The sequence below is a fragment of the Hypanus sabinus genome, chromosome 1, assembly GCF_030144855.1.
Source record: "Hypanus sabinus isolate sHypSab1 chromosome 1, sHypSab1.hap1, whole genome shotgun sequence".
NCBI lineage: Eukaryota > Metazoa > Chordata > Chondrichthyes > Myliobatiformes > Dasyatidae > Hypanus > Hypanus sabinus.
The window spans coordinates 100,966,660-100,985,683 of NC_082706.1; the positions used below are offsets into that span (position 1 = coordinate 100,966,660).

The 19,024-nt window shown below is 42.8% G+C and overlaps 2 protein-coding genes across 2 annotated transcripts in view; one reads left to right on the forward strand and one right to left on the reverse strand.

Annotated features, from left to right (window-relative positions):
* Nucleotides 1-9,639, reverse strand: part of fam91a1 (family with sequence similarity 91 member A1) — a 98,706-nt gene extending 89,067 nt beyond the window's left edge. Inside the window, exon 1 of the mRNA XM_059972891.1 lies at nt 8,499-9,639. The gene's annotated coding sequence lies outside the window, so the exon portion shown is untranslated. The remainder of the gene's footprint in view (nt 1-8,498) is intronic.
* Nucleotides 7,286-19,024, forward strand: part of LOC132402850 (annexin A13-like) — a 66,593-nt gene continuing 54,854 nt past the window's right edge. Inside the window, exons 1-4 of the mRNA XM_059985901.1 lie at nt 7,286-7,420; nt 12,147-12,272; nt 15,287-15,323; nt 15,714-15,742. Of these exons, the coding sequence (XP_059841884.1) occupies nt 7,286-7,420; nt 12,147-12,272; nt 15,287-15,323; nt 15,714-15,742 (327 nt within the window). The remainder of the gene's footprint in view (nt 7,421-12,146; nt 12,273-15,286; nt 15,324-15,713; nt 15,743-19,024) is intronic.

A 19,024-nucleotide genomic window follows, 5' to 3' on the forward strand; every position in this document is an offset into this window, starting at 1 on the left:
AGGACATTCTTGCTATTGAGGGAGTGCAGCGTAGGTTCACAAGGTTAATTCCTGGAATGGCGGGACTGTCATATGTTGAAAGATTAGAGCGACTGGGCTTGTATATACTGGAATTTAGAAGGATGAGAGGCGATCAAATTGAAACATAAGATTATTAAGGGATTGGCACGCTGGAGGCAGGAAGCATGTTCCCACTGATGGGCGAGTCCAGAACTAGAGGCTACAGTTTAAGAATAAGGGGTAGGCCATTTAGAACTGAGTTACGGAAAAACTTTTTCACCCAGAGAGTGGTGGATATGTGGAATGCTCTACCCCAGAAGGCAGTGGAGGCCAAGTCTCTGGATGCATTCAAGAGAGAGTTAGATAGAGCTCTTATAGATAGCGGGGTCAAGGGATATGGGGAGAGGGCAGGAACGGGGTACTGATTGTGTATAATCAGCCATGATCACAATGAATGGTGGTGCTGGCTAGGAGGGCCGAATAACCTACTCCTGCACCTACTGTCTATCCTTGATTTTATGTGATTACTTGGCTAGAATGTCTGCTCCCTTGTTTTCTCCAATCCCACCGTGGGCAAAAAACTGTGGTAGGATGCTACCACTAAACACAGCCTTACCTACCACCCCCCATCTCCACTTTCCACAGGGATCGCTACCTCCATGATCCCTTTGTCCATTTGTCGCTCCCCACCAATCTCCCTCCCGGCACTTATCCCTGCAAGAGCCCTATACCTGCCCATTCATCTCCTCCTTCACCTCCATTCAGGGCCCTAAAGAGTCCTTCCAAGTGAGGCAACACTTCAACTGCAAATCTGCTGGGGTCGTCTATTGTGTCCAGTGCTCCCAATACAGCCTCCTCTACTTTGGTGAGACCTGTCATAAATTGGGGCACCTCCGCTCCATCCACCAAAAGTGGAACTTCCTGTTGGCCAAACACTTCAATTCCAATTCCTAGAATTCATTCCCTTTGACCTTATGGTGCCAGGAACTCTGAAATGGTACTCTCATGCAGTGAATCAAGTGCTGGACAATGTTGTGGAGAATCAGAAAGTCAGGGAGACTGATTGTGGCTTCACAAACGCTCCGCTGTCTCCCTACACTGGTCACATCCAACCAAGGCCAGAGCAGATAGCCGAGGAGATCCTCAGCACAAATGGCCAATGGTCAATGAACAGGAGCAGGGACTGCAGTGAAGTCTGCAGTTAAACAGCAATCTCTTCAAATATCAATCTTCCAATGTGGGACATGGACTCATTCAGATCAGAAGCATTACGGGTGGTTTGGGAGTCTCAAGCTATACAGTACAACCACCACTGTAGAACTAGAAAAGTACAGAAGAGAATTACCAGAATGAGAAACTGTTGTTTTCAGTGAATCAGACAACTCATTCAGTTCACACTGTCTGTGTTAGCTCTTTGAAAGATCTATCTGATTAGACCTTGTACTCCCCTTGTTTCAACTGCAGGCATCAAAGTTTTGATCTTTTGAGTACTTATCCATTTTTCCTTTCAATAGGTATCACTCTACCTGTGTTTTAGGGGCTTCTCGGTATAATCAGAATCAGAATCAGGTTTAATATTACTGGCTTATGTTGTGAAATGTATTGTTTAATGGCAGTAGTACATTGCAATACATAAGTTACAAAAGTGTATGTTGTTACGAAATCCCGTGACTGGATCACTTACCAGCAAAGATAGAGAGGTCCGTTGAAGTCTGATGGTACTATTTTTAAAAGTCTTTGTTTATGAAGGGGCACAAAAATAAGATTAATACAAACATTCAGATAATATACGTCGTCACTACTCAATCTAAAAGCGCGGGTCTAATAATAACCGTCAATAAGAAACAGCTCAATCGTTTGTCTAGGGGATAATATATTGTCAGATGGAAATATAAAAGTCACTCAGTTCCTGCAGGCTTCAGCCTTTGGGGACCGCTGGGTTTTCACTTGTTGGGGAGAGAGAGATTTGTGAGAAAAGAAACTTGCCCGGGTCTTTTATGAAGCAAATCCGTTGAATCAGGGGAGCGGGCTTCCCCGTTGTTAGCTAAAAGCTGGTTTCCGTGGTTCCAGCCACCAATTCCAGCCGCGGAATCCAACGCACGTGGCTTCCTTCAACTGGCTTCCCACTACTACGGGATCGTTAGCATTTCTTCTGGTGCGTCTGAAGGGGTTGTTCCCCCCCCCACCCCCAGACCCTCCTTCATACTTCCTCACAGGGTCTCAGATGTCAATCAGGTTGTGATGATGCAATCTCTCTCTAACCAGCCCACTTTGCCCGAGGGCTTGCATGTAGCATAGTCCCCAATCCACAAACGTGGTCTCCAGGAGACAATGGTCAATGTCGCATTATTTTGCATCGCTGTGGAACGAGGTATTCGACACGTCTCTCTCTCTCTCCCATTTCCTGGGTCTACTGACCCCCCCTCAACTAGTGCTCTTGCGATTCTCACAAAGGAGGGGGCTGCGGACATAACAGTTTATATATGCTTATCTATATATATATATACAGTATATAAACAATTAAACAAGTTGTTCAAAGTGGAGAAAAGAAGTGAGGTAAAAAAATCAAACCAAAGATAAGATGTTAATAATGAGTCCTGAGCAGCTGCTCGACACCCGCCTTGAGGTTGGGACAGATACTGGGTTGACACACAAGGGATTTCAAGTGGGCACCCTCCTTCCTCGATGTTTTATCAATTAGCCCATTACATCTCCGGAGGGCTGGACAATGATTTCTGGCGTCCCAGAGTCACCCCGCGTTCTGTCCTCCCATACTCTTCATGCTATCTTGGAGCCCAGGAGAGCTCTTTCCACTTGATCGAAAGCCACTGGCTACTTCTTTCTGCTGCCTCTGATGGTTCGCCATAGAGTCTGACCATGGATCCATAGCCCCTCCAGCAATTTGTTGGTGGATGTGGCTATAAATCCCCTAAGGCCCACATCCACAGGGCAAACTTTGGCCGTCCAGCCCCGTCTCTGAGCTTCAGCTGATAAACATGCATAGCAGAGCCTCTTGCATTCATATGCTTCAGCCTCTGAGTCCTCCTGTGCGACTGTGAGTTCCACAATTTGGACCATCTGGAATGATTTGGACCGGAGGATCAAATCTGGCCTGAGGTTGGTGGTAGCAATATCTGGTGGAAAGGTGAGTTGTATCCATGGATTCATTCACCATTCAGGGAAAGTAGCTGTTCCTGAAATGTTCAGTATGTATACCAGGTCCCTGTACCTCCTTGATGGTAGCAATAAGAAGAGGCCATGTTCTGGGTGACGAGGGTCCTTAATGATAGATGCCACCTTTTTGAGGCATCGCCTTCTGAAGGGATCCTTGATGCTGGGAAGGCCTGTGCTCATGTTGAAGCTGACTAAGTTTACAACTTTCTGCAGTTTATTTCGATCCTGTGCAGTAGCCCCCTTCCCCTTACCAGACAGTGATTTAGCCTGTTCGAATGCTCCCCATGGTACAACTATAGACATTTCTGGGTCATTGGCAACATACCAAATCTCCTCAAACTCCAAATGAAATATAGTCACTGTTGTGCCTCCTTTGCAGCTGTATTGATATGTTGGGCCCAGGATAGATCCTCAGAGATGTTGACACCCAGAAACTTGAAACTGCTCACTCTTTCCAATTCTGATTCCTCTATGAGGGCTGTTGTGTGTTACCTCATCTTATCCTTTCTGAAGTCCACAATCAGTTCTTTGGTCTTATTGATGTTGAGTGCAAGGTTGTTGCCGCAATACCACTCAACCAGCTGATATATCTCACTCTTGTATGCCCTCTCATCACCATCTGAAATCCTGCCAACAATAGACATTGAGCTCATCTGGGAGAGAAGCATCACCGCCACTCATGAAGTTAAGTTTCACTTTTTATGAAGTAAGGACCTGCAAACCCTGTCAAAGCTGACGTGCATCCATCTCTAACCTCAATTGGAATTGCCTTTCGCTCTTAAGTAGCCTTATGTAGCTCTTCCCAGACTTCTTGTATAGTTCTGGATCACTGGTCTTGAATGCTATCTCTCAGCAGACTTTAAATCTCCTGATTCATCCATGGCTTTTGGTTTGGGTATGTTTTCCAAGGCACACACTCATGCACTCATGAAGTCATGACAATGGTGGCATATTCATTCAGATTCTAAGAAGAATATCTGAATATTGCTCAGTCCACTCACTCAAACCAATCCTGTAAATGCTCCTCAGCCTCTTTGACCATACCTTCTTGATCCTCACCACCGGTCTTTAGTTTCTGCCTATGCACTGGTGTAGAAGTACAGCCAGGTGATCATACTTTCCAAAATACTGTCAAGGGATGGCATGGTAAGCTTTCTTGATGGTGGTCAAATGTGCTGGTTCCTCTGGTTCCTCAGGTAACATGTTGGTGATAGTGTTCAGAAACTTCTAGCTGACCTGGTTGAAATTCCAGCATCAAGCTCACTGCACCAAAAATATTCTCTTGATCTCTCTTCTAACCATCTTGCTAATTACTTCCAGTGTCTGTCCTGTTACCACTGATCTGCCATCCCAAATTATGGATTTCAGGAAGGGGAAGTCAGGAGAACACACACACGCCATTGAGGGATCACTGGTGGAAAGGGTGAGCGACTTCAAGTTTCTGGGAGTCAAAGTTTTAGAGGAACTATCCAGGGCCCAAAAAATAATGCAGTCACGGAGAGATTCAGTACGTTACCGAAAACATTTGCAGATTTCAATAGATATACAGTGGCGAGCAACCTAGCTCTTTGCAGGCTCTAATGCATTGCAAGTGGTGAGTATACTCAATTTGGTCCATCACAGGCACATTTCTCCCCACCATTGAGGAGCAAACATAAGAGTGATAAAAAGTTAATTGAAGTTAGTGAATTGTACAGAATTCAAAAAGAACAATTTTCCAGTCTACGTGCCTTCACTTATAGATAGATAGATAGACAGATACTTTATTCATCCCCAAGGGGAAATTCAACATTTTTCCAGTATCCCATACACTTATTGTAGCAAAACTAATTACATACAGTATTTAACTCAGTATAAATATGATATGCATCTAAAATCACCCTCCCAAAAAGCATTAATAAATAGCTTTTAAAAAGTTCTTAAATAGTTTCTTGTCATCCTCTCTTTATCCAACACTACCCACTTATTAGAAAAGGCTTTGTGAAAAGTTCTACGATTCTTTTCTTGCAGGTGCATGTCAGGGAAATCATTAGTTAGTGCAACTGTGAACTGGTACTGATTGTTTAGGACTGATAGGGGGAATTGACATTATGAAATAAATAACAAAGCTAGCACAAGTAAAGCAAACATTCCTGGTCCTTATGTGTAGTGCTGGAAATCAATAAGTTCTTTCACTTTGTTACATATTTGCTAATGCTCATATGGTTGAAATATCGAACAAAGAACATAGAATGGAACCACAAAGGGACAGGCCCTTCAGCCCACAGTGATATTCTAAAACAATTAATTTAATCATCAAATGGCCAACTAATCTAATCTCTTGTGCCCGCACAATGTCTGTATTCTTCCATTTTCCTCACATTGATGTGCCTATCTAAACATCTCTGAAAGGTCTGTAATGTTTCTGCACTACTACCACCCCATTCAGCACATTCCAGGCACCGCCCCCCCCCCACTCTGTGTGTGAAAAACTCCTCACATCTCCTTCGAAATGACCCTCTCTCACCTTAATACATGCCCTCTGGTATTAGACATTTCAACTCTAAAAAAAAAGATATTGTTTATCAACTCTATCTTTGTCTCTCATCTTATAAACCTCCAGATCTCCCCTCAGCCTCCGCCACTCCAGAGAAAACAACCCAAATTTGTCCAACCTCCTGCTACAGCACATGCCCGCTTGTCCAGGCAATATCCTGATAAACCTCTTCAGCACCCTCGCCAAAACCTCAATATCCTTCCTTTAATGGGGTGACCAAAACTGTATGCAATACTCCAGACGTGGTGTAACATAACTTCCTGACTTTTGAACTGAATGTCTTGACTAATAGAGACAAACATGCTATATGTTTTCTTAACCCCCTGGTCAACCTATGTAGCAAGTTGCTACGAACTTAGATCCCATGATCACTCTGCTTATCAATTTTGTAAAGGATCATGTCCATAACAGTGTACTGTCTCTCTACATTTGACCTACCAAGAGAAACACTTCATATTTGGCTAGATAAAACTCCATCTGCCATTTCCCCTGCCCATATCTGCAACTGATTGACATCTTGGTGTATTCTTTGCTTGTCTTCTACACTATCCACAGCACCACCAATCTTTGTATCATCTGCAAACTTACTAACCTACCCACCTACATTTCAATCCAGGTAATTTATTTATATCACCAACAGCAGAGGTCGCAGTACAAACCCCTGCAGAACACCACTAATCATAGACCTTCAGCTATAATAAGTCCCTTCAAGGACGTAATCCCGGCTACCTTGGACCGGCATCAATCTGCCTACAAGGCAAATATATCAACTGAAGATGCCATTTTAACACCCTTCATACTGTCTTGGAAAACCTGCAGCACAAAGACTCCTATGTCAGGAAGCTTTTCATTAATTACAGCTCGGCCTTTAACACCATACTGCCAAACAAGCTGTCTGTCAAGCTCCACAATCGAGATCTCGGCACATCAACCTTGGACTTCCTCACTAATAATCATACACAGACAGTGAAACTAGGCAAGTGAACATCAGCTAGACAAACTGCACCCCCCCCAACCCTGAACTCTGGTGCCCGGCTGTGGTGTGTACTGAGGCCACTTCTCAACTCTCTCGTCATCTATGAATGCACTCCTGCTCTTGCTGCAAACTCAATCATCAAATCTGCCAATGACTCACCTGTGACTGGCCAAATCTCAGACAATAACGGATCTGCATATAGGCAGGAGGTGTTGGGACTGTCCAATTGGTGCAGGAACTACAACTTATCATTCACAATCAAGACGACAAAACACATGACAATTGATTTCAGGAGTGCAAGGTCCTGAACAAGCTCGACTGTTCATTGCTGGAGATGTAGTGGAAAGTTTTCCAGTTTCTAGCGTTTAGGGATGAACATCACTGAGCAGCTCTTGTGCTCTGTCAACACAACCTCGATGGTAAGGAAGGTACAACAATGACTATACTATCCAAGGTGCTTAAGGAGAGCTAATCTGCCCCAAAAACTGCTGGCCAACTCCTATTGGTGTGTGGTAGTGAGCATACGGACATACCGAATGACAGTGAGGTACTCCAGCTGCAGCAAGACAGTTCACAAAACACTCCAATGGGTGATTAGGATGGCTCAACACATCAGTGGGACTCAACTACCGGATTTAGAAACAACGTACAACTCACAATGCCTACAGTATGCTTGTAGCATCGTTAAGATCCATCCCATCCCAGACACTGTCTGCTCAATCTTCTGCTATCTGGTAGGAGATAGAGAAACGTTTTAAAACTGAAAGACAGCTTCTTCCTGTGTAGCTGAATAATGCTAGACCCAGACTTGCCAATGGTCTTTCAGTGTTATGGACGATCATAATCACTTGTTGCATGTAAATAAGGGATTTTTTTTATATTAAGCCATACCACATGCATTGTAAATATATGTAACGTGCGGACAGGAGAAGCGCCGCAATCTTGTTGTCTTGAGCAATGACAATACTCTTCCAGTCTATTCGACCCCTGTGTCTCCTATGGCTTCTACAGCTATATTAAGAGCAGAAGGATAGCAAGAATCTCAAGATAGCAAAGGTTCATTTATTATCAAAGCATGTATCTGTAATCAACTCTGAACTTTGTCTTCTCCAGATAGCCCCAAAACAAAGAAGGAACGTGAAGGTCGTCCAGAGAGAAACATCAAACCCAAACCCGCTCCCCCACACAAAATGGAACAGGGACATTGAACCACCCCCTCAAAAAACAATCCCTCCCCTGCACAAGAAAGCTACGAACATCAACCCCCAAGCACCCTCCCCTCGCTTAACAAAATAGAAAAGGAATGGGCAGCAAAAAACACAGGATATGAAGACCATAAGACTGAAAAAGTCTAGTCCATAAATGCAGAACCATGATACCATCCTCCAAAATAAAACCATTCCAGAATCTATTAATTGTTGAAAAATCATTACTAATGCCTCTTCATCTCCTCAGCCTCCTCTTTCCAAACTCTAGGGTGTACATCATCTGGTCCAGGTGATTTATCTACCTTCAGACCTTTTAGTTTCCCAAGAACCTTTTCTCTAGTTATAATAACTTCACACATTCCATGTCCCCTAACACCTGGAACATCCACCATACTGTTAGTGTCTTCCAAAGTAAAGACTGATGTAGAATACTTATTCAGTTCATCTGCCATTTCGTGGTCACCCATTACTACCTCTCCAACATCGTTGCCCAGTGCACTGATATCCACTCTTGCCTCTCTTTTACACTTTATGTATCTGAAGAAATATCACTGAGATTTTTCAAAGGAGAGGGACACCACACAAGGCAGAGAGGCCTACTCACCTGCCACAGAGAGCTACACAGTGACAGTCTGCTCACAGATTCCTTTTCTGGCAATGATCAAAAAGAAGACAGTGAACTCTCACTCGCCTTCACGCATTCACCTCAATGTCTCAATCTTCCTCGACACTTTAATCAGCAATTAATCGACGGTTTAACCAGTGAAATGGAGTTGAACATTGGATTATGACCCATCTCAAAGTTCCTTTGCACTGAGGCTATCCAAGTACACGCTTGCTTCCTGGAATCTTCTCAGAGACAGCAAAGCACTGGATCACCCTTGTTACGAATGTGGAGCAACTCTGGGGCCGAAAGGTGCAAAGTCGCCCCCTCCTTTTTGAGAATCGCAAGATCGCTAGTATTTCGGGTATGAGACCCAAGAGATGAGAGAGATACACAGCATGCCAGGAAATGAGAGAGAGAGAGAGAGAGACGCAGAATACACAAGGTTTGGAATGTCTCCTGACATAAGCGGAACGGAACCACTGACTACTGCTATTGTCTCTTGGAGGAGGAATTGTCTATTGAGTACTGTACTATTCATTGAAACCCCTCAGGGGACAACCAGTTAAGGGATTGCATCATCCCAACCTGATTGACATCTGAGACCCCGTGAGTGAGGATAAAAGAGGGGTCTGGGGAACACCCCTTAGACGCACCAGGAGAAAGCCTAGAAATCCAGTGACAGCGTTTTATAGCAAAAGCCGGTGGGAGCTCGTGTGCGTCCTCCCTTGCCTGGGTGACGGGCTCATCACGGAAGAACGGTTTAGCTAAAGGAGAGGACGCACTTGAACGGCCACGACAACGAGACACCGACGGATCGAAATCATAAAGGAAGGTTGGCAAAATACTTAGCAGTAACTGTTCTCATTCTCCTATCTCTCTCTCTCTCCAACAATCGCAACACAGCGACAAACAAATGACGGCAGCCTGTGTGAACTGAAACGAACTTTATATTTCCATCTGACAATTCATTATCCCCTAGACAATGATAGAGCTTATTTCTTACTGATTATTATTATACCCGCACTTTTGGGTTTAGTATTGATGACGTGTATTATCTGTATATTTGCATTGATATTATTTTTGGGTATTTTTACTAATAAATACTGTTAAAAATAGTATCACCAGACTCCAACGGACACCTCTATCTTTGCTGGTAAGTCACCCAGTTACGGGGTTCGTAACACTCTAACGAACTCTAAACTGTAAATCACAGGCTCTAACAGTCTCAGAAATAAATCTGTGAAAAACAGACGTAAAATACACATTTTCGTGAGCCATCTGGAAGGTGTTGACCAAGGGAGCCATTTTGAACTGGTTCCCTGGAAAATCAGAATGGTAATCGATGTGTGGAGCTGAAGAAGACGGGAGATCTTAGATAGATTTTTTGGATCAGTATTAGTTTGGGAGACAGGCACAGAGTCTATAGAGGTGAGGTAAAGCAGCATTGACTTCAGGGACCCTATATAGATTACAGAGGAGGAGGTTTTTGCTATCTTGAGGCTAATTAGGGAGGAAAATGCCCCAAGCTTGACAAAGTGTTTCCTCGGACTCTGTGGGAGGCCAGTGCAGAAATTGTAGGGGCCATAGCAGAGATATTTAAAACATCCTTGGCCATGAATGAGGTGCTGGAGGGTTGGAGGATAGCTCATATTGTTCCTTTGTTTAATAAAGGCTCTAAGAATAAGCCAGGAAATTATAGGTCTGTGAGTCTGACATCAGTAGTGGGAAAGTGAATGAAAGGTATTCTAAGGGACCAGATATATACGTGTTTAGATAGACAAGGACTGATTAGGTATGGTCAACATGGCTTTGTACGTGGTAGGTTGTGTCTAACCAATCTTATACAGTTTTTGAGGAAGTTACTAGGAAAGTTGATGAAGGCAAGGCAGTGGATATTGTCTACATAGACTTTAGCAAGGCCTTTGACAAAGTCCTGCTTGGGTGGTTGGTCACTTGGCATTCAAGTTGAATTAGTAAATTGGATTAGACATTGGCTTCATGGGAGAAGTCAGAGGGTGGTTGTAGATGTCTGCTCCTCGAACTGAAGGCCTGTGATTAGTGGTGTGACACAGGGATCGATGCTGGGTCCATTGTTATTTGTCATCTATATCAACAATTTGAATGATAATGTGGTAAACTGGATCAGCAAATTTGCAGATAACACAAAGATTGGGGATATAGTGGACAGTGAGGAAGACCATCAAAGCTTGCGGCAGGATCTGGACCAATTGGAACAATAGGCTGAGAAATGGCAGATAGAATTTAATGCTGACAAGTGTGAGGTGTTGTACTTTGGGAGACCTTACATGGCGAACAGTGGGGCACTGAGGAGTGTGGTAGAACAGAGGGTTCTGGGAATACAAGTCCATAATTTCTTCAACGTGGCATCACAGGTAGATAGAGTCATAAAGAAAGCTTTTGGCACATTGGCTTTCATAAATCAATGTCTTGAGTACCGGAGTTGGGATGTTCTTTTGAAATTGCATAAGACGCTGGTGAGGCCTGATTTGGAATATTTTGTCCAGTTTTGATCACCTACCTACTGGAAAGATGTACAGCAAAGTGAGATTGAAAGAGTGCAGATAAGATTTACAAAGATGTTGCTGGGACTTGAGGACCTGAGTTACAGGGAAAGGTTGAATAGGCTCAGACTTTTTCCCCTACAACATAGAAGATTGAGGGGAGATTTGATAGAGGTATACAAAATTATGAGGGGTTTAGAGAGGATCAATGCAAGTAGGCTTTCCCGCTGAGGTTCAGTGAGACTACAACTAGAGGTTATTGAGGTTATTGGTTAAGGGTGAAATGTGAAACATTTAAGGGGTACATCTTCACTCAGGGGGTGGTGAGAATATGGAATGAGCTTCCAGCTCAATTGGTGGTTGTGGGTTTGATTTCAACATTTAAGAGTAATTTGGATAGGTACATGGAAGGGAGGGGTACAGAGGGCTATGGCCCAGGTGCAGGTCAATGGGACTAGGCAGACTAATGGTTCAGCATGGACTAAATGGGCCAAAGGGCCTGTGTCTCTTCTGTAGTGTAAATGACTCTATGGCAATAGTACTTCCTAAATCAAAAACTTCCAGATATCTTGAAGATTGCTGTCTTCTGCTTGGGCCTTGAGCTCCCAGTGGAGCATAGGCTATCCATGACCTCCCATCTCCTTCCTCCTTGCCAGTTTCTCAAGCAAGGACCAGGAGTGTCCCCATCATCTAATTCCAGCCTCAGTGTCTCTCCTCCATGTGTCCTTTGGACATCCCTTTCTCTTTCCTTGGGGATTGCATTTTAATGCTGACCTGATGATGTTGTTGGTTGACTTTCTCAAGGTGTGGCCAATCCACCTCCATTTCTGTTTGCATACTTGCATCTCTATGGATTCCTGGTTGGTGTTTTCCCACAGTGTCTGATTGGTTTATTGACCCTGGCCTTGACATCTTCTGCTTGGGACGCAAGAGTGTTGCTGTACTCTCTCCTGTTCCTTTTGGTCTTTCTCTTTGCTTCCATGTGCACTCTGTCAAATTCTCTCTGTGTCTCTGCTTTCTGGATCCTAGTTCTGCTTCTATTGCATTTTTCCTTCAGTCTTGTTGATTGCTTCCATCATTCCTGGTGTAACCACTCTTTATGCTCAAATGTCCTTTTGTCCAGAACTTCCTCACAAGTTTTGTTTACTCCCTCTTTGACAGCAGTCCATTTGTCTTCAATATCAAGGTCCTCAAGTGCCTGGAACCTGAGTGTGAGGGCAAATCTCTGAGCTGTTTCTTTGTCTGTCAGGTAGCTCATATTTACTTCAGTTGCTGATTGGGTGGTGTGTAGCTTCTTTTTAGATTCATCTGTACTTCGGTGATCAGAAGATGGTGGTCTGATCCTGCATCTGCACCAGGTTTCACTCTTACATCATGGAGCAATCTTTCAGATGCATACATCATCGTTCTGGTTCTCTGTTACCTTGTTTGGTAACATCCACATTGCCTTGTGTATTTGCCTGTGTGGGAATGAACTTGCTCTAATAAATAGCATGAAATTTACAAGAGTTTCAGCAAATTGTTCCCCATTTTAATTCATTGCCTGTTTGTATCCTGCATTATCCCTGCCTATTCTGGCATTAAAATCTCCTATGATAATGGTCAGGTCTTTTCCCTATCCTCTGCTGATGACTCCACTGAGTGTGTTGTAGAACTCGTCTCTGTCTTCTTCATTAGCATTGTTTGTTGATGCATAACATTGGAATACTTGGGCTATTACCTTCTTATGCTTGTTTTTAAAGCTACCAGTAATGATTCTGGAACTGATGGCTTCCCATGTGATCATGGCACTATGTGCTTCTGTGTCATCATGAAGACTACACCCTCCATATGTGGTGCATCATTGCTCTGATGGTGTGAGCAGATGATAATTATCCAGTCTGTCGGCCGAGTCTCTCCAGATGATGTTCATCTTGTCTCACTCAGTCCAAGAATGGACAGATTGTAATTTTTCATCTTGTTTGCTATGATGGTGGATTTTCCCGCCTGGTACACGGTTCTCACCTTCCAGATATCCAAGCTGGATATGGGCTTTGGCGACCAAAGAGTTGTCAACTGTGCAGGATCCTGATGACTTTACCTGAACTGCATCATGTATTCACTCAAAGATTAGCCTCTTCTCACAAAGTCAATGGTATGGTTGGAGTCCGTCCATCTTTCTGTAATTCACTGTATCCACTGTACATGGGATTGGCCTCTACAGCTTCACCAGAGCCTTGTTGGCCGGCCTTATGCATTTCCACCTCTCACGTTGGAGATGTAGGGTTGGACTTTGAGAAATGAAGATTGCTCTTTATTTCTTTATTTTCTGAAAAAAGGAAGACAGACATTAAACACAAGAGGTTCTGCAGATGTTGGAAATTGCAAGCAATGCACACAAAATGCTGGAGGAACTCAGCAGGTTAGGCAGCATATGGCAGGAAATGAATAAGCAGTTAACGATTTGGGCCGAGACCCTTCATCAGGACATGACAACTCTCACAAATAGCAAAGGGAAGATAACCAGTAATAAAAAATAGCTTAAGTGACATGGGGTGAGGGATAAGCATTGGCCAGGGCACAACTGATAACTCACTGCTGTTTTTTGGCAAAGTGTTGAATACCACCAGAGAGGGTGGATGGGAATGTGGTATATAGTCTGATCCAAAAGACACTGCATCACTCCCTCTGTATCAGTCTGCACCATATGAACCTTCTCATATTCAGTTGCTTCGACTGCTCAGAGCTTATTCTGGACTTTTGGTGTTTTATGGTGAAGTTTTCTTTGATATTTATCTTTTTGTTCCATCTTACCTTTGAGAAATACTTTGCACTGTCTTTTTTCCTTGCACTGCTGCAAATTAGTAATTTACGATCTTTAGCTGATCTTTAACTATTTAGGAACTTGATAAACTTTGTTTTTTTTAAACACCAGTCCCACAGAATACAAAGTGTTAGCATTTCAGAAAGCTAATGTTTTGCAAGAAAATTTTTTAATTATTTACCAGCATATCTCTGCCAGCATGAATCACAGATGGGGGATGAGCTTGCCTGACTCAGCTAAGGGATTCACTTATTAGGAAAGAGTGAACTGGCCAGGGCATTTTCTCTAGGCTGGTAAACTGCTGTGGTAGAAGTCTTTAAAATTATTGTGGAGGTTGATATTGTGAACATAGACAAAAGGTTTCATCTACTTGGAACAAAAAAGGCTACTCTATCCGTTGGATTCATGCTAACATCCAACAGACCAAACTCATCAATCTCATTTCCCCTTTCTATATTCCCCCACCCCAGCATCTTATGTTCCCCATCAACACCCTTTCAATTTTTTTTTTTGACACTTAGCTACATTAAGGGTAATTTTCATTGGAAATTGAACTAATCAGCACTTTTTTGGGAGGTAGGTGTGGAGCAGCGAAAGTGAGGTTAAATATCTTCAGGCAACGATGGGGCATTCTGCAGGCTAAGCAGAGGTACTGGAAACCACAGAACCAAGAAGCACGGGGATTGAAGGTCATGTAATTGAAGCACCAGTGTGATTATTTGGCTGAGAGAGGTTTGTATTCCACTGTGAACAATCCCACCGCAAACCACCCAGAGAACAGAGTAAGTAAATGGGGATGTTTTGGGAGCCAACATCATGTGAAAGTGGCAGTCTGATCAAAGTGCAGATGGTCTGATAATTAAAGAACCAATAGAATCTGAAAGGAAGCCGAACAGTCACAGGGAAACATGCAGACTCCACATAGGCAGCACAGTGGGGCTGTGACATAGCATAGGTCAAAGTTCACTAGCAGTTCTTAGAGACATAAAATATGAGGTAGTCACTAATATATCCAAAAGGGAATTTGGGGGAAACTGCTTTACCCAAAGAGTGGTGAATGTGGAACTCAGTGAGTGGTTGAGTTGAACAGTTGATGTGGATCTAAAGAGAATTAGATAAACATATGAGGGAGAGGGCAAGATGAAGAAGAATGGGAGAAAGCTTGTATGGAGCAGAGTAGTTAGGTTTATAGGTTGTTTCTGTGTCGCTTGTTATATGTAATTCTACATGAGAGAATACTTCGGTCATTCTACTGACAATGCTCCATCCACTTCTATGCTTATTTTAATAAGTTAATGTTCTTTTTTTTACCACGTACCTGATTATTTGCCTTGTGCTTAGATTCTGAAAAGCTCAATTTAATGACAAAGTTTAAAATGTGCGCTGCACCCTTTTTTAGCAATCCAGGTCACTCAGGTACTGCTATCTCTGCTTTCCTCCTACAGGTGCTCAATACTTAGAACCTGCCCGTCAGCCTGAAGGCATGGAAGTCTGAGGGTATGAATCACCAATTCAAGGACAGTTTCTATCCCATTGTTCTCAGGCTTTTGATCAGACCTCTCATATGCTAAAGAATGAATGTTTAAACTATTGATCTCAGTCTATCTTGACATGGCTCTTGCAACTTTATTTGTCTGCCTGAACTGCACTTTCTCTGTAACGGTGACACTATATTCTGCGATCTGTTTTCTTACTACCTTAATGTAAGTATGCATCCAATGATCTGTCTAGATGGCATGCAAAGCAAAAGCTTTTCACTATATCTTGGTAATGTGACAATAATAAGCCAATACCAATCATCAGCTTCTCTAATTGGTTCTGCCATTTAGAAAATTCCTCATTAATATGCTGTATACTTACAACTCTTTTTAATTGGATTTCCTATAGGTGCATTGTTTAGCAAGAGGCCTTCTAAGGTAAACTGTTACCTATCATTTCTTTCTACATCATGTTTAAATAGGGCATCATCAGATATACAGTATATTCTTAAAGTAAATCAGATAAGAAATCTCATTACATTCATAAAATAAGTAAACCAGGTAGGACACAGAAATAAAATTGATATTCATAGTTTTCCTCACAGTATGGAGAATTATAGTTACTCCCCAAAACGTAACAAGATATTGAGGTAGCATAAGAGCATTTGAGTGGTTACATCACCACTTGGAATGGAGGCATTAATGCAAAGGAGCCTAAGAGGCTTCAAGACTGTTGTAGACTCAGCCGCTCCATTACAGGTACAAACCTCTCCATTGTCGAGAACATTTTCCAAAGGTGCTGTCCCAAGAAGGCAGCATCCATCATTAAGCACTGTCACCAGGCATTACATGTCCTTTCATCAAGCAGGAAGCACAAGAGCCTGAAGACCCACATTCAAAAATATGAATACAGAACAATCTTTTCTCCAAGATCAGAAAGTCCAAAACTAGGAGGCACAGGTTTCGACTGAGAGGAGAAAGATTTAAAAAGGACCTGAGGGGCAACATTTTTACACAGAAGGTGGTGAGAAACCATAAGTTGAGGCAGGTACAATAGTATCAAAAAAGAAACCCTTATATAGGTACATGAAGATTTGCAATTATTAAATGCTATTTTGGAGAAAGCTAAAGAATTTATTCCTGTTGTCTGAGGCAATTTTTTTCTTCTTTCAATGTCATTGAAACCTTCACTATCTGATCAATATCAGATCGAGAATTAACTGTACACAATTTTGTTGTGTGGTTTTCTATGTTACAATGCTTCATTGGCTGTAAAACACTCTAGGATATCCTGCAATTGCAAAGGAAGCTCCAGAAGTACAAAACATTCTCTTATGGGTTGTCACTTGAGTAGCAAATGTGCAATTGCATTTTATTACTTCTGGGCAAGTATCCAAACCTTCTTCACCTTAGGCAGCTTGGACTCAAGAGTTATTGGTAGTGCAATTAATGAATCTGCTTTTAATACAACAGTTTCACTATTAAGGAATGCAAGATTAAAGGAGCAGTGATTCTGAATTTTAGTTGGTTGCTTCTCTTAGATACACATTCATATTTCCAATATCTGTAATGCTCTACCTTAAAAGGAACTGGAAACACATACAACTAATAACAGGTAAGGATCATATATGTTCAGTGGCCACTTTATCTGGCATCTGTCGCAGCTAATAAAGTGGCCACTCAATGTATATTCATGGTCTTCTGCTGCTGTAGCTAATCTGCTTCAAGGTTCAATGTGTTGTGAATTAAGAGATGCTCCTTCTGCACAAGACTATTGTAACATGTTATTACTTGAGTTACTGTTGCCGTCCCGTTAGCTTGAACCAGTCTGGCCCTTCTCCTCTGGGCTCTCGCATTAATGATAACTTTTGGCCGAAAGAACTGCCATTCTCCAGATGTTTTTCACACTGTTTTCTGTAAACTGCAGAGACTGTTGTGTGTGAAAATCCCAGCAGATCAGCAGTTTCTGAGATACCCAAACCACCCGACTGGTACCAACAACCATTCCATGGACAAAGTCACTTAGATCTCATTTCTTCCTCATTCTGATGTTTGGTCTGAACAACAACCTCTTGACCATGTCTGCAGGTTTTCATGCACTGAGTTGCTGTCACATGATTGGCTGATTAGATATTTGCATTAATGAGCAGGTATACAGGTGTATCTAATAAAGTGGCCATGGACCCTTTGGTAAACCAGTTTCATGGACAATTTGAGAACATTGAGACACCTTGCTCAGATTTGTACATACGTTTGCTCAACTTTTAGTCCAGATCTCCAGATTACAAGTCCAATGATGCAAGTACTTCCCCGAAGGAAGTAGAGGTTACTATGCCCAATGATACGTAGTAGCCTTTTCTTCCTCAGGTGACGAAAGAAATTTTGCATGCTCCTTTTGACTCTCACTAATTTTTAACTGACGCACCATAGAAAGCATCCTATCCGGATGCATCATGGCAACTGCTCTGCCCAAGATCACAAGAAACTACAGAGAGTGTGGACACAACTCAGCACGTCTTGGAAACAAGCCTCTGTTCCATGGTTTCTGTCTACATTTCACACTACCTCAGTAAAACAGCCAATACAATCAAAGACCCATTCCACTCCAGGCATTCCCTCTTCTCTCTCCTCCAGCCAGGCAGAAGATACAAAACCCTAGAAGCACTTATCACCAGCAAAAGCTTCTATCCCACTGCGAAAATACTATTGAACGGTGCCCAAGATAGACTCTTGACCTCACAATCTACCTCATACCTCTTATTTTCTGCCTGGATTGCATTTTCTCTGTTACTGTATCACTTCATTCTGCATTCTGTCCTTTTTGCCTTGTAGGACCTCAATACACTGTTGTAATGAATTGATCTGTATGGATTGCATGCAAAATAAAGTTTTTTACCATACCTTGCAACATCTAATAATAATTAACCAATTTACCATTTACCAATGGAGCAATTTTGCACAAGACTGTCACTCACTTATACTGCGGATTGCTCCGTGGGCATTTAGGGCAGCAATGAAGGTCTTCCATCTCTGTATGTCCTTTGCCATCTTCTCTATAATGCCCCAGTGTGTTTCAGTGTCCTCATCCCTGCTTCTACGGTATGGCACCAAGTTATCTTTGGTCTCCTGCATTTCCTCCTCACTTCAGGGGTCCAATGAAGAGCTGTCTTGATGATGGAGCTGGCCTCTCTTCTCATCACATGTCCAATCCATCTCCAATGTTTCCTCATGATGATTGTGGCCATGTCCTCTTGATGACACTGAAAGAGTAGGGCGTGGTTGGAGATCTTTCTTGTCCAGGTTGGAGTGTCATGGTATGGAATGATTGGCAAGGTCACTCTCTGTCACGTCCCAGCATGGCCTTCATAACAAGGGGAGTAGAGTATAGGAGCAAAGAGGTCCTTCTGCAGTTGTACAGGGCCCTGATGAGACCACACCTGGAGTATTGTGTTCAATTTTGGTCTCCAAATTTGAGGAAGGACATTCTTGCTATTGAGGGAGTGCAGCATAGGTTCACGAGGTTGATTCCCGGGATGGTGGGACTGTCATATGTTGAAAGATTGGAGCGATTAGGCTTGTATACACTGGAATTTAGAAGGATGAGAGGGGATCTGATTGAAACGTATTGTAGCGGTGTGCTACACGCAGCGCTAAAATTACGACACGGAGTCGGTAACTGCAGTCGAAGGAAAAAACTTTATTCGAAAACTTCAGCCTCAC